Here is a 13,632-nt window from a genome sequence, read left to right as displayed (position 1 = left end):
ATTTAGCGTAACTAGAAAAAGTTTAGATTTTGAAGTATACCCTTCCTCCTGTTTGTGTTTTAGTTTAATAATGAAAAATTTTTGCACTATCGGGGAATGTTTTTATATTTCAAACTACCGGACTCAGGCGTAGGGAGGATTTTTATATTTCTGAAAAAATGTCAAAAGTTGAACTAAATTAATGTTTAGCTGATGTAAAAATACGTAGAATTTAACTCGTTCAAAATAAAAGGATAAGCCAATTTTGAACTACTTGAGAATTTATTAAATTGCGTTTCCTATAACTACGGCTGTGAAATTTAACAAATGACATTTGAAACTTCAAAAAGTTTGTTTCTTTATACTGTAAACAACGTTTTTATTTTCCATTAAATTAATTAAAAATATTATAAAAAATGATAGACGAACAGCTTATAGCGGAAGTTCAACAGCATGGCGTAATATATAACAGGCAAAAGTATTTCTTAAATGGAGGTGGTCCAATCAAATATGAGAGCAAAGAAGCTGCTTGGCAAATAATAGCCCATAAGCTAGGCACAGACGGTATGTACAAAAAACTAAACATATAGATTTTTATATGCACAATCAATGGAATTAAGTTTGTTCCTTTTTTTTATAATTTCTTTAAAACCTTGTTCAAGTGTCTTGAATATTTATATTGAGTGATTTTGTGTTTAATTTTGGTAATTACGTCCCTTAGTTATTAAATTAGCGTTTAGTCTTGTACTTGAAATTTTAAAAGTGACCTTGATTAACGTAATGTAAAATATTGATTAAATTATAATTAGTTGAAATTTTAAAATGAAGAATAAGGATGAAACATTTAAAAATGAAGAAAAATATATTTCTTCTATGCTTATATAATATAAACATTCTTTTTTTAGTTGAAACCTGTAAGAAAAGATGGAAATATTTAAGGGAACGCTATGTGCAACAACGTAAGCATTGTGACCCCCCAACTTATGAACATTTGTCAAGGCCATACTTAGAAAAAATGAAATTTCTCGATCAGCACATTCAGCCCAGGAAATCTTACAGAAATGTACCTCATTTTTTAAGTTCCCCAAACGCTAATAGTTCATTTGCTGAATTTATGGATTCATCACGATCAAATGGGTCGGCTACGAATCCTTTATATCCAAATTTAATTGAGAACTTTAATAATGCTGTTAAATCAGAACCTGAGGATTCCTTCAAAGAATATTCTTCTATATCAAAAGAACAAATTCAGTTAACATTGCAGCAACAAATAAGTTATCAGCAGCAACAATCGACGCAAAATCAATCACAAAATCAACAATTTACTTCCCCAAACCAAAGTGGCGGCCAGCAGCAGCAACCACATGATTTTAATCAAAGTAACACTCTTTCTGGATCTCAATACCGCGAAAACGAAATTTCCCCACATTTACCTTCATCTTCATCTTCATTAAAATCACCTTTGTCTTCACCGCCTACAACTGAAAATATGGAAGCGTCAAATGAAAATTCTAAGAAACCACGAGTTCAAACAACAACTGCACCCGACCCTGAGGAAAATGAGGAGAACTCAGACTCGGATAGTGATGACTACCAAAAAAATACGTTACGTGATATACTAGGACAAATGAACAATAGAAATAACGCTGCTACAGCTTTCCAGAATGATTTCTTACTATCTTTATATCAACAATTTCCACAAACTAGACAAGTTAGAAGTTCCGAGCAGTTGTTGGGTGAGCTTGTCACATCAGAGCTCTTAAAAATGAATAAAGAAAAGAGACGAATTGTTCAAAAAAAAATACTTGAAATACTATTTTTTGAAGACTGATTAAAATGAAATAAACGCGTAAGATATTAATAAATTTGAACACTCGTAACTTATTGAAATAAGCTGGTCGTAAAATATTACTTTACATATAAAGTTGCAAATTAAGCTGTTTCATACTTTCAGTTTAAAAATATTAAGAAAAAATCATTATAGTTATATTTAGATATTAATTTAAAACCATTTTACCATTTGCCATCTCTTTTAAATCAATTTTAAACATTAATTATAAGTTTTCAACAAATATTTATTAAATTTATGATTTTTAAAATTTTAATTTTTTGTGTGTGAAATTAGTGATATTATTTAAATAAAATAGTAATTATAGATGTCTATATAGGAAATAACTACTTAGTGTTGCATCTAAAAATATGTGTATTAAGTCAGACTATTACTTTTGATTAAAATTATGTAATTGGCTTCTAAAAAATTAATTGGCGATATTTAGAAATTGAAGTTAACCTTAATATCAGCATTTCAAGAAAATAATACACATTAAATATATTTTTAATATAGTCATGTGCCACGTAAAAATATAATAAAAGCATTTAAACTCCTGTTTTCTAAATTTTAACTAACAGAACGTAGTTAATTTGGAAAATATCTATTTTAAAAAATAAATATAAGTTTTTATCTTAATATTTAGCTTTAAAAAATCAAACAAAAGTGTGTTTTTGAATTTACTTTAAGTACAACATTCCTTTTTGATTTAAGTTTTTTTTTTATATAAGATCCAAAATCATATCATCACAGTGCTAAATATGTATGTGAAAATTAATTTTGTCTTTTGAAAAATGCAAAAACAATCGAAAAAGTAAATGAACTGATAATTGTAATTTTATATTCATCATATAAAAGACAGTTTTGAATTTCACAATTAAATTCAATACTTTAGAATTGTAGAACCTAGTGATATAACAACATAACATTTATTTATTCTTTTAACCTTAATTTTAATTATAAAAAACAAAAACCACCTAACAATAACCATCTTTTAAGTAATTTTTTTTATTAATTTTTAATATTTTTCCGCATTGTAAAATTTTTTTGTTAGATTTTCCTAACAATAACACCAGTATTTAGTATATAAGCTTAAAAACATTTAGAGGCGTTAAACGTTTCTTCGTATTGTATAATTTTTATACTTTCTAGTCGTATATTGACTTTTAATTGATATTATTTAATACAAATTTGTATGAATGAAAGAATGTATTCTTTATATAAATATATATAACAAGTTTAAATAAAAGATTATGAATATATAATTTTAAATAATTTAGAATTTAATTATTAAACTGAAATCCCAACTGCAAGTCCTATGTATTCAGTTGAAATCCATACGACCAGATTACCGAAATTGAGAGCTTTTTAGATAAATCTTGTTTCAGCAGAACAAAATTGCAGTCAAGTTTACAAATAAAAAATTAAACTATGTAAATAATTACTTACTTTGAAAAAGTTAAAGTAATAATTTTCGTTGTTTATAATCAAAGAATATCTGATATTACTTTAAAAACTAAAAAACTTATTTTCAGTTGTTAAGTTTGTCGTTATTGTAAACAAACTTTAACTTTTATAAAATTATTAACACCAAATTTGCTAGAAAAAACTTTTTTTTTTATTACTGCTTCACATTATCAATAATGTTCTGCAATACTTATTAAATCAGAAGCCTTTATTTTTATTCATTTCATAACAAAAACAAGTGGCTACTATATAAAATTAGTGGAAATTAGGAAAATTGTAATAAATACTTGAACAATTAGTTTTTACATTTCTTGAATAAGCAATAATAGTTCATCTTTCAGAAAATGTTGACTTGATTTTGATTCAGATTCATCTTGGAAAATCAATATTGTATTTGGTATTAATCTAAAATATTTAAAATAAAAAACCTACTTCTTGGTAAATTTACTTCAATTTTACCTTAAATCAAATAACGATTTATCCATGTCATCTTCGGAAAATTTGATTCCAGTTGGACCAATTAAACTAAAGTCGAAAATGTCATCATTTATACAAGACTGCACGAACTCATAAACATCATTCAATTTTTCATAAACATTAAAAGTACCCTGCAATTTTCATTTTGCTTAAATTTGTTTAAATATTTACGTTTATTTTAAAATCAACTTACTTGCAAATACAAACCATCAGGAAATTTAATTCTACTCACAGCAAAACGATATTTAGCGTAAAACCTTTGCTCCTCTCTTTCTCTCATCGCTTTAGTTTTTAGTATTTGAGCGTTTTCTAACGCTTCAGTACGAAGCTGCTGTTCTCTTTTAATTTCTTCTGCACTTATACGATAGAAATCTGCTGGCAATTCTGATCTTCTTGCCTGTGAAGGCAAAAGTACTTGTATATTCCTATCTAATTCCAAGGTCAAAGGTTCTGCGTTATCAAGACCTTCCAACAACGTATTCAAATCAATTTCTTTTTCCATGTTATCACTAGCCCATATAAGAAAAGGCTCATTATCTATTTCAATTTCTTGAAAACCAGCTGCTCTTAAAAACTCTAATGCTCCTTCAATATAGCGTACTTTTTCACAAAATATTTTATTGTTCATTCTAATTTTATGATATTTTTCCTCATCGGGATGATTTATTAGATTTTCAATATATTTTCTGAGGGTTTCCACACATTGTTCAGCCTTAAATAGAACAAAAAATTTTTTCTGATTTAAAAAAGAACTGTACACCTCAGTATTTTGTTTTTACTTTTTCTTTTGCGTTACAATTTTGAATGATTAAACATGCTGTTAGTGCTGTTTCATTTTCTAATTGTTGATACAAAAATTCCTTTATTTTAGCCTTCCATTCTTTTCGAGGTAAAATATCACCACTTACCAGAGTGCAACGGAAAAATACTCCTTTACAAACCCAATTTTCCCTCTCTTCCCCCCTTTTACATTCATCAGAAGCTTTTTGCTGCCCGCCACTTCTTATTTTTTCTTCCTCGAGTTCGCGTTTTACTTGTGCTCTTATTGCTGCTAGGGACGTGTTAAACTCTTTTTTATCTTTCTTCTCAACTCTTGCCAAAGCAGCAGCTGCTGCAGCCTTAGCTTCAGAGCTAAGCTCTTTTCTCTTTGGTGGTACATAAGCGTCTTTCACTTTTTTTTGAGATGTTGATGGCTCTTGCACTGCATTTAATTTTCTCCCTTGCCCTAAAGATCCACCACCGGCATTTAACTGAAAAAAAACATCAATTAACAGTTTCCAGTATTTATATAAGAACAATTGAATTTACCCTAAATTTAGCTTCTTCCTTTTTTTTAGAAAAAAATTTTTTTATTTTAGACATTCCTTAAATTCTTGGTGAATGCTCTTTTGGCAACTTTAGTTTCGCAACCTAAGTATGCAAAAAATGTATTAATATAAACGTTTTTCTTTTGGGTTGTGAATACTTGCCGATAGCTTTAATTCTTCAATTTCCTTTAGAGTGCTTTGTTTTATGAATTTTTCCGTAATTACTTCACCGTAACGTCGCCAAAATACCAAATTCAATACGCAAATTATTAACAAAAGGAATGAAATTATCTTCAAGAGAACAAATTGAAATTCGGAAAACTGTATTCCTAAATTTACTGTGTTTAGTTCCTGCAATGTATGACCGAAATAATGACCAATATTGTCAATTATATTTTCTAATATGTAATCTAAGTTCATTTGTAATTGTATTAAAAATCATTAAATTAAAAAATATCGATCTGAAGTAATTTAAGTCGAAAAATGTAATAATGATGACATGTCTCGTACAAATTTGACAATTGAACAAAATCACTTTATTTTCACCCAATCCTTCATGTGACAAAAATTACAAAATAACTCTGGTAAAATTTTATGAATGACAATCAGTTGATTTTCGTTAGCAAACTTGTTGACCAACCATTCAGCGGGTTGAGAATTTGCTATTATTAGAAAGTGCCGAAGAAGCAAGTTGAAAAGTAGATGCGCAAAACAAATCAATGTAAGGTAACTCCTTTATGACAAAAAAATAAACTAATAAATTAATACAACAAGATTAATACAACTTGTGAAAAAAATTTAATAATAATTTGTGGTTAAAAGAAAACACTTTCGCGACAGCTTAATATTCTTTTAACGAGATAAAATTTAATTCTTTCTCTTGAAGGAACCTTTTGTAGATCAAAATGCAATGTGAATAATTCTTAAAGCAAATGCGGAAAGCAAAATTGGTACATGTATTCTTATGTAGATTTATGAAAAGCCCCTGTAAGAGTAATCCTCACTTTAAGTAAACTCTTTTCATGCACTTATTATTTTACATAAATTTCAATACCTTTTTACTCTTTAAAAAAAAACGACCTTATCTTACAAAAAAAAAAATAATTAAGCAATTTGTGATTTCAAAAACGAATACAACCTCGTATATGCGTCGAAAAAAATTCCAATAAAAAGAATACATGAGTACAAAACTAAAAAAAATCAACGTTTGAATCATGTGATTAGATTGTTCATTTGCATTAGCTAAGTTAATTTTCAGAAAAATCGAAGATCCCTCATGAGCCAAAAATTGGAAAACAACTTAGTTAAATTTTAATGAATAACAAACTTCAAGATTAATTTTAAAATAACTTGATTGAAAAGTAAGAAGTAATTTTAAACAACGCAGATATGTCTTGTCAAAAAATTTAATAATAATCCTTATTGAAAAAAAAACGTGCTTACAAGAGAAACCTAAAGATACCAAAACATTCAAGCTAGAGCAGCTGCGGTTAAGTTGCAGGAATGGGTGATTCAAATTATTTGAAATAACCAATTTATTCAGAAATAACTTTTACGAAAATTCGAAAATGAAGATTGGTGGGATGAAATGAATAAATGTAATCGCTGTATTTTATATTGATCGCAATCAACATACCATATTCGGCCTGTGATTTTTGTTTATACAGTAGAAATCTGCTCGAGTGAACATAATAAAAACACAGGCTGTTCGTTCTATTGAACCTGTTCACTGTATTAAATGTCAAATAAATTAAACTAAAAAGTAGTTTTTAAAGCTTTATTGTTTCGAAAAGTATTCAGTTACTTTTTTTTGAATTTTTTTTTTATTTGAAATTTTTAAAACAATATTTTCTCTTATATTTCTAAGTGTGACTTGGTCGGTTAACAAGATATCGTTGTCTGCAGCCCATTGTATAGTCTTATTTAGCGCTTCAAGGGCTTCATAATCAGAAATTTTTGCTTCAACTGTTTCTATCACATTTTCGGTTAAATTAGTATCTTCAGAAGAGACTGAATAGTTTTCATTATCGGTAATTTCATCTCTATTCCAACGCTGAATATCTTCAAGACTATATTCCTGCAATTGAAAATTAAAATTTTAAATATGTATGGCTAAATAAATTCATTTTTCTTACATTCGTATCAGCCGTATTCAGCAAAAGTGCTAATTCTTTAGTTCGTACATTAATATCCAAATCATCTCTCATTAAAATACTCAAAGGAATCTCGTCTTCATCATCAAATTCATCTTCCTTTAAAATATTTTTCCAGCACTTCAGTATCATTTCTTTATCAATTTTATTCCAAGCTGCAGTAAGATTTATGACAACTTCTTTGAGATTAATATTTTTTATTGCGGTAATAATATCGCTGTTATTTGTTGTTGACAAAATAGAACTTAACAAACAAGCTCTGTAATTGAGTTTAGTGATTCTAATCACGTTTTGATCCATGGGCTGTATAAGAGGTGTTACATTAGGTGGCATGTACAAAACAAATATTTTTCCATCTTCGCTGATAAGCTGCTCTGCTGGTGGATGTGAAGGAGCGTTATCTAATAAAAGAATTGCTTTTTGAGCTATGTTCTTACTAGCTAAAAATTTCTTCACCTATAAAAATAAATTTTTAGAAATTTTACCTACAATAGATCAATTTAAAAATTTTACTTACTTGTGGAACAAACGAATGATGGAACCATTTTTTAAAAATATCAGTCGTCATCCACGCATTTTTTGAATGATTATATTCCAAGGGCAATTGGAAATTTTTAAAACACCTTGGATTTGCCGCTTTTCCGATAATTAAAGGTTTTAACTTGTGCGAACCTGTCGCATTTGTTCCTAGAAGAACAGTTATTCTTTGTTTATAACTTTTAATTCCAGGCGCATTTTTTTCAGAGCTTAAAACGTAAGTTTTTTCAGGCAAATTTTTATAAAATAGACCTGTTTCGTCAACATTATATAACTGATCCTTAGTTAGTTCTTCTTTTTCCATTTTTTCAAGCAACATCTTTTTAAAAGGTTTCACTAATTCTATTTGACTGGAAAGTTTTTCACCTACAATTTTAAGCAAACGTATTCCAAAACGTTTTTTAAAATTTCTTAACCATCCATCACTGAAATTAAAATCTAAATCTTTTTCTCTGATTTTTAAATTAATCTGTTTTGCTTTTGTTTTGATCATAAAGCCAGTAATTGGAATGTGTTTGGATCTTTGTTTCTCTAACCACTTGTAAAGTCTTTCCTCTGTCCGTGGAAGTTCACCTTTTTTCATAGTTTGCCTTTTATTAATAACGAACATTTTCCCAATTTGGCTCTTTAACTTCAGTTTTCTGCTATTAATCGCGCACACGGTTGATTTAGCTATACCAAATTTCTTAGATAATGTTGTAACACTTACTCCTGACTCTAAAGATTTTATAATTTTAATTTTTTCATTTAAATTCAAATGTTTTCTTTTAATATTTGTTTTTGGCATTTTAAAAAAAACTTGAACACTTTTATTTTCTCGAAATTACACTTTTATTGAATGCCATTACCTAACACAATGTATGACTTATATGTTAAGTAAACAAAATAATGTTCTCTTTTGTAATTCAACTTGAAAAATCCCGTTACAATGAGAAAAATAAAAAGAATAATATAAAAAAAAAACAGTTTTGTAAAATTTGTTCACTATACTGGGCACTTATAAAAATTTTTGTTCACAGTGTAAGGCAGTCAATGCTAAAATTTTTGTGTTCACTCGACTGGGAAGTTCATAAAATCGGGCGTTCACTAGAGCAGGTTTCTACTGTAGTTCATATGTAAAAAGTCAATGTCAGCTGTTTAGTGAGTCAGAAACTTCAGCAAATGTTATTTATTTCGTATTACCTAATTAAATTTTCCTCTCCCTGTAATAGTGTAATGTGGTTATTAATATACATATTATACTTAAACTAAAAACAAAGCCAGTGTAATTTATTTATAGATGTTTGACAGCATAACTATTGTGTGATAATACTTGCGAATCGATTTCATATTAGGGGACTCACTGCATTAAATAGGTGAAAAGTTAAAATTCGGGGAATTATCGATTTTATTTCAAATTTTTACTTTCCAATTTTCAGATTTGTTAAAAAACCTTAATAAAAAAATTTGATATGGCTGATGAAAATGACGAAGAATCTTTTGTAATATTAGGAACATCGCCTACAGGCTTAAGTTCATATAAATCTGAAAATAGTGAAAATAATTTTCGAAGCAATTTCTCGTCAATAAACGGAATTACTGGTAATGAACTTGATGGAAATGTCTCAGATGCCAGCGTCGCAAAATACAGTTTTATTGACGATTATCAACCCCAAATAAGTGCAAGTAAATCAAACATAGAGCCAGCCAATTCCAACAATTGGCCTGTATTAGAGCAAAACCAAAATTTACATACATCTAGTCATAATAAATCAGAAGATAACAGTAATGTTAGAAGTCCTTCGTTAAACCATACAAATTCAGATGTAACAAAAAGTACTAAAGCGTCGTTTGAAGTTGAAAAAAATAATATCTCTTTGGACGGAACCAGAAACCTACCTGCAAAAGAAGGGTCACTTGCAGCCAGTTTTCTAATGGGTGATTTGCATTTAGATGTGTTAAAGGTTGGTGTTATCACAAATTAAAAAAACAATGGAATTATCAGTAGTATCTCTTATCGTTGCTTATTATTATAAAATTTTATAGATTGGGTTTTATGTTCATAGGATTTTATTGAGTACTGCATGATATCGCAATAAATTTTACATTCATTTTTTATATGTGTTCCTATTTTGGCTCAATAACCTACAATAATGAGTCATTTTTATTAATTCAATTACTTATTTTATTATTTAACGAATCAAAACCGTCAATTAAAAGAAATCCTTAAATTTTTTTGTTTTTTGTATTTGTTAGGCTACTCTGCACTCACAATTCCCAAGTCTTTGCAGTTCTTCTATTAAAAGCGACGAGTTTATTAAATTGCAAAATGTTTTGGCAGAATATATAGAGTTAAAAGGTTCTCAATTTTTAAATTTAAAAAAAATTAACAAAAACAAAACTTTACTTCATATTTTAATTTTAGAAACTCTACAAAAAAATAATATTGCGATGAGGAAGCATTTTACTACACTTCAGAAATGGCAAGAGGAAGTTAGATCACAAAAAGAAGAACAAGCCAAACAAATTGAAACATTTCAGGGAATTGTCACTAAGGTTCTTCTAAGGTATAAGATTAATAAATGAAATGAAAATAATTGTTTTTCTTTTTAGCTCCGAAATGAAAATCTGGAGCTACGAAAAGGTAATGTATACATGAACGTACAAAAGAACGTATTCCTTGTTGACCATACGTTTAATACTAGTTAGAGTGTTAAAATACGTACTCAGAGAATTTTCGCTCAAGTTGTACTGTTTAAATGTTTTATAAATATTTTCCTTCTAGAGTTAAATGACAAAATTGAACAGATTAAAATTAATGAAGATATACTGCACAGAGAAAATGAAGAAATGGTAAAAATTATATCATCAAAAACTGCTCAAATACAGAATATGGCGTTTCAAATTGAAAAGTTAGAACAACAGCATTTGGTATGTGCAAATATAAAACTCGCAACAATTTTTTGTTTTACTTGTAAATTGCTTAAATTTTAGAATTCTTTTGAATACATTGAAAAATTGAAAAATGAGAACGAACTGGAGAAAGACAGTAAAAAAAAGATGGAATATGAATACATCCCTATATTGGAGCATAAAAGAATTGTTAGTGAACTAGAAACAAAACTATCAGAAGCCGTTGCAAAAAATTTAGAATTAGATGAGTTGGTAAGTGCAGCTGAAAAATGTCTAAAAAAATCACAGATACATTAGGATATACCCTTGTCGTACTATCGTTACATCGTATATCGATTTATAGAAGTTTTAGAAAAATGCGAAAACTATTCAAAAAGCTCCCATAATGTATATAAATACTATGAATTTACTTTACATTTTAGAAAGGAATACCTCAATACAATTTGAGAAATACCTCATGTGCATGCATTTAGCTACATTTATGAATATTTAAATAACCTCCGTGAGGTATTTCTCGAGATCTATTAATATGCAATTAGGTTACATAAATTTTTTTATCATTTTACAGAAAGATAAATATTTAGCAGAAATTAAATCCTTAAAAGAAAGACTACATTCATGTCAGGAAGAATTGAAAAATGCGCAACATGATATAAGTATTTTAAAAAGTAATGACGAAGAAAGAAAACAACATTTTGAAAATTATCAGAAAGAACGCGATGAAATGCGTAATGAAATTTCTATATTAAAAACTCAAGTAGAGATTTATAGTAAAGATTTTGAAATGGAGCGAGTTGCACGAGAAAATTTAGCTGGTGAAAAGGAAAAAGTATTGACAGAATTAAGATTGTTACAAAAACGAAATCAGGAGCTACTTGAAAGTTCAAAGTATGTAGAAATTAAATTTACTTAAAAATACATTTTGTTTTTAAATATAGTAGCAATACAAATTTCAAAATACTTAAAATGTATATTTTAGAAAACATTTTGAATCCTTAGAAAATGTAGAGAAGGATCCTTCTTCATCACGAAACAACAATGTGAACAATGTTATATCAGATGAACAGAGAAAAGAAGAGCAGGTTTTCGAACCAAGTGGCTTTGTTTGCCCTTTGTGCAATCGGCAATTTAAATTATTACATGATCTTCAGACCCATGTAGAGGATTGTATCGACAATCAGTAAATGTATCCTCATATAAAAATTGTTTCTTGTTAATATACATAGTATTTTATAAAAAAAAAACATTGGAATGTAAATAACCAATAGTTTAATTTTAAATTTATTTGGATAAACACAATCCTCGTGATTTTTGTTTTTAATCTTAGGTTTGGTGCGTTATATTTGTTTTTGGACTGAAAACATTTAACTATGCGTTATTATTTCATCAATAAATAATTTTCATAACTACAAAAATCTACTTTTATGTATTAATTTATTAAAACTTGATTTTTAAAATAAATAATCGAAGCAATGTTATCGTCTTGTTTGTTAGTTTTATTGATAAATATTAAATATTTTCAGATTTTTCTTTTGGCTGTTTAATAAATGAATTTTCATACTTTAGAAGTGTGAGATGTTTAAACTGTTAAAAATTTTCATTTTTTAAATTTTGTATCTGTTAAAAAAATAAGCATACAGTTGAAAAAAAAAAATAAAAAAAAAAAAAGGTTTTTCGTTTCAAACTAAATCTGATGATCTGATGAATAAATTTTTTGCAGTTACTTGAACATTATATATGTATATGTATATATGTACATATATTCATAATAAATTTGATAGTACATACATAGTGTGAATACATGTGATAATTATGATGAACCTGGCAAATTATAGTAGGTGAGCTCTGTATTCGACCTATTTACGAAAAATAATTAATGTTAAAACTGCAATGCTTTAACAGTTATAAATCTTTAAAAGATTTGCAATTCTAATTGTAAGAGCTGCATTTTCAGAATAACTTATTGTCTTTTTTGTCATGTAAGGATTTATATTAAAAGTAAAAGCCATATTATTTTATTTTAAATAAAATGCAAAGTTTTATTTGCATTTATTTTAAATTAATCATGTATTTTTTTATTCTATTTTGTTCTTTTTTTATATATAATTTTAATTAAACACTACATTTATTATTTATCCATAATTAATTTTACTTATTTTGACATTCTTTTTTATATGTATGTATGTATTTATTAATTTAAAAAAACATCAAAAACGAAGAATATACATGAAATGCTTTTATATAGCAGAAAAAAAACAAATTTATCTGAATTTTAAATGAAAAAAAAAATATGTAGATGTCTGTCGTTAATAATTTTTTCTGTAATTGAGCTAAATGTAAAAATTAAAAAAAAAATTATATAAAAATATTCAATAATATGTGTATTAAAAGAAATAAACTATTTTGAATTTAATAGATTTTAATTTTCAATTAGTTATTCAAACCAAAATTAAAAAAATTGAAACTTTAAATTTAATAATCGTCAAAATACGTGGAAGCTTTTTTTTTTTTAAACAAGAAGAATTTTAAAATATTACAAAAAAAATATATATTATGTATGTAATTACAAAAACATATTTTAAGTTTACGACTAGAATCAGGTTTTAATTACAAAATATGAATGTTTCAAACAAAATATTATATAATGTTAATATTAAAAAACCATTCAAAGTATAAAAATATACATAATATTATTTTATATCTTTATATACAAAATAAAACACCAGTTTCATACTTTTTTTCTTTAAATTAATTTTCAAAATTAAAATATTTTTCGTGATTTAATTATTTTAAATAAAGTAAAAATAAGTAAGTATAATATGCAAGTAAAACGCTATACACTATCATGAAATAAATTAATTATAATTTTTAAATATAGATAGTGCAATTTGTGACAGTAACATTATTAGAGATTCTAATGATTCTAATAGACTTTCAATTTACATATAGTGATTAAGAAATGTAGAAAGAAGCAAAAAAAGAAAAAAAATTA

General features: G+C 26.9%; 5 protein-coding genes across 5 annotated transcripts; 2 read left to right on the top strand and 3 right to left on the bottom strand.

The window, feature by feature from the left end:
* Positions 1–351: 351 nt before the first annotated feature.
* On the top strand, positions 352–2,726 carry LOC129611147 (histone-lysine N-methyltransferase, H3 lysine-79 specific). Its single transcript, XM_055524115.1, has 2 exons — positions 352–543; positions 885–2,726. The coding sequence occupies exons 1-2, from the start codon at positions 396–398 to the stop codon at positions 1,808–1,810; spliced, it is 1,074 nt and encodes a 357-aa protein (XP_055380090.1). The 5' UTR covers positions 352–395; the 3' UTR covers positions 1,811–2,726.
* A 695-nt stretch (positions 2,727–3,421) lies between these two features.
* Positions 3,422–5,261, bottom strand: LOC129611030 (UBX domain-containing protein 6). Its single transcript, XM_055523940.1, has 6 exons — positions 5,221–5,261; positions 5,060–5,161; positions 4,531–5,001; positions 3,945–4,463; positions 3,734–3,882; positions 3,422–3,679 (listed from the first exon to the last, which is right to left on the bottom strand). Exons 2-6 carry the CDS (start codon positions 5,111–5,113, stop codon positions 3,577–3,579), a joined length of 1,296 nt encoding a protein of 431 aa, XP_055379915.1. The 5' UTR covers positions 5,114–5,161; positions 5,221–5,261; the 3' UTR covers positions 3,422–3,576.
* LOC129611031 (uncharacterized) lies at positions 4,963–5,566 on the bottom strand. Its single transcript, XM_055523942.1, has 3 exons — positions 5,221–5,566; positions 5,060–5,161; positions 4,963–5,001 (listed from the first exon to the last, which is right to left on the bottom strand). The coding sequence occupies exons 1-2, from the start codon at positions 5,476–5,478 to the stop codon at positions 5,117–5,119; spliced, it is 303 nt and encodes a 100-aa protein (XP_055379917.1). The 5' UTR covers positions 5,479–5,566; the 3' UTR covers positions 4,963–5,001; positions 5,060–5,116.
* Positions 5,567–6,771: 1,205 nt separating this feature from the next.
* On the bottom strand, positions 6,772–8,067 carry LOC129611133 (jerky protein homolog-like). The gene is made up of 4 exons (XM_055524099.1): positions 7,729–8,067; positions 7,194–7,667; positions 6,945–7,135; positions 6,772–6,787 (listed from the first exon to the last, which is right to left on the bottom strand). Exons 1-4 carry the CDS (start codon positions 8,065–8,067, stop codon positions 6,772–6,774), a joined length of 1,020 nt encoding a protein of 339 aa, XP_055380074.1.
* An 835-nt stretch (positions 8,068–8,902) lies between these two features.
* On the top strand, positions 8,903–12,118 carry LOC129611033 (NF-kappa-B essential modulator). The gene is made up of 9 exons (XM_055523944.1): positions 8,903–9,103; positions 9,167–9,691; positions 9,984–10,086; positions 10,153–10,283; positions 10,341–10,371; positions 10,513–10,658; positions 10,722–10,892; positions 11,209–11,528; positions 11,620–12,118. Exons 2-9 carry the CDS (start codon positions 9,200–9,202, stop codon positions 11,822–11,824), a joined length of 1,599 nt encoding a protein of 532 aa, XP_055379919.1. The 5' UTR covers positions 8,903–9,103; positions 9,167–9,199; the 3' UTR covers positions 11,825–12,118.
* Positions 12,119–13,632: the final 1,514 nt, after the last annotated feature.

This window comes from Condylostylus longicornis, unplaced genomic scaffold (genome assembly GCF_029603195.1).
Source record: "Condylostylus longicornis isolate FDR11 unplaced genomic scaffold, ASM2960319v2 ptg000048l, whole genome shotgun sequence".
Lineage (NCBI taxonomy): Eukaryota > Metazoa > Arthropoda > Insecta > Diptera > Dolichopodidae > Condylostylus > Condylostylus longicornis.
Note: the sequence above shows the minus strand (reverse complement) of the source record. Positions and strands in the feature narration are given on the sequence as shown.

Excerpts from the sequence above, each read along its gene's own strand:
- LOC129611147 (XM_055524115.1), top strand. The coding sequence starts at position 396 with ATGATAGACGAACAGCTTATAGCGGAAGTTCAACAGCATGGCGTAATA. Across the intron at positions 544-884 it reads CCATAAGCTAGGCACAGACG|TTGAAACCTGTAAGAAAAGA; the intron begins GTATGTACAAAA and ends TTCTTTTTTTAG.
- LOC129611030 (XM_055523940.1), bottom strand. The coding sequence starts at position 5,113 with ATGTCTAAAATAAAAAAATTTTTTTCTAAAAAAAAGGAAGAAGCTAAA. Across the intron at positions 5,002-5,059 it reads AGGAAGAAGCTAAATTTAGG|TTAAATGCCGGTGGTGGATC; the intron begins GTAAATTCAATT and ends GTTTTTTTTCAG. Across the intron at positions 3,883-3,944 it reads CTGATGGTTTGTATTTGCAA|GGTACTTTTAATGTTTATGA; the intron begins GTAAGTTGATTT and ends TGAAAATTGCAG.
- LOC129611031 (XM_055523942.1), bottom strand. The coding sequence starts at position 5,478 with ATGAACTTAGATTACATATTAGAAAATATAATTGACAATATTGGTCAT. Across the intron at positions 5,162-5,220 it reads TTGAAGAATTAAAGCTATCG|GTTGCGAAACTAAAGTTGCC; the intron begins GCAAGTATTCAC and ends TTGCATACTTAG.
- LOC129611133 (XM_055524099.1), bottom strand. The coding sequence starts at position 8,067 with ATGTTGCTTGAAAAAATGGAAAAAGAAGAACTAACTAAGGATCAGTTA. Across the intron at positions 7,668-7,728 it reads ATCATTCGTTTGTTCCACAA|GTGAAGAAATTTTTAGCTAG; the intron begins GTAAGTAAAATT and ends TTATTTTTATAG. Across the intron at positions 7,136-7,193 it reads TGAATACGGCTGATACGAAT|GAATATAGTCTTGAAGATAT; the intron begins GTAAGAAAAATG and ends TTTCAATTGCAG.
- LOC129611033 (XM_055523944.1), top strand. The coding sequence starts at position 9,200 with ATGGCTGATGAAAATGACGAAGAATCTTTTGTAATATTAGGAACATCG. Across the intron at positions 10,284-10,340 it reads TTCAGGGAATTGTCACTAAG|CTCCGAAATGAAAATCTGGA; the intron begins GTTCTTCTAAGG and ends TTTTCTTTTTAG. Across the intron at positions 10,893-11,208 it reads ATTTAGAATTAGATGAGTTG|AAAGATAAATATTTAGCAGA; the intron begins GTAAGTGCAGCT and ends ATCATTTTACAG.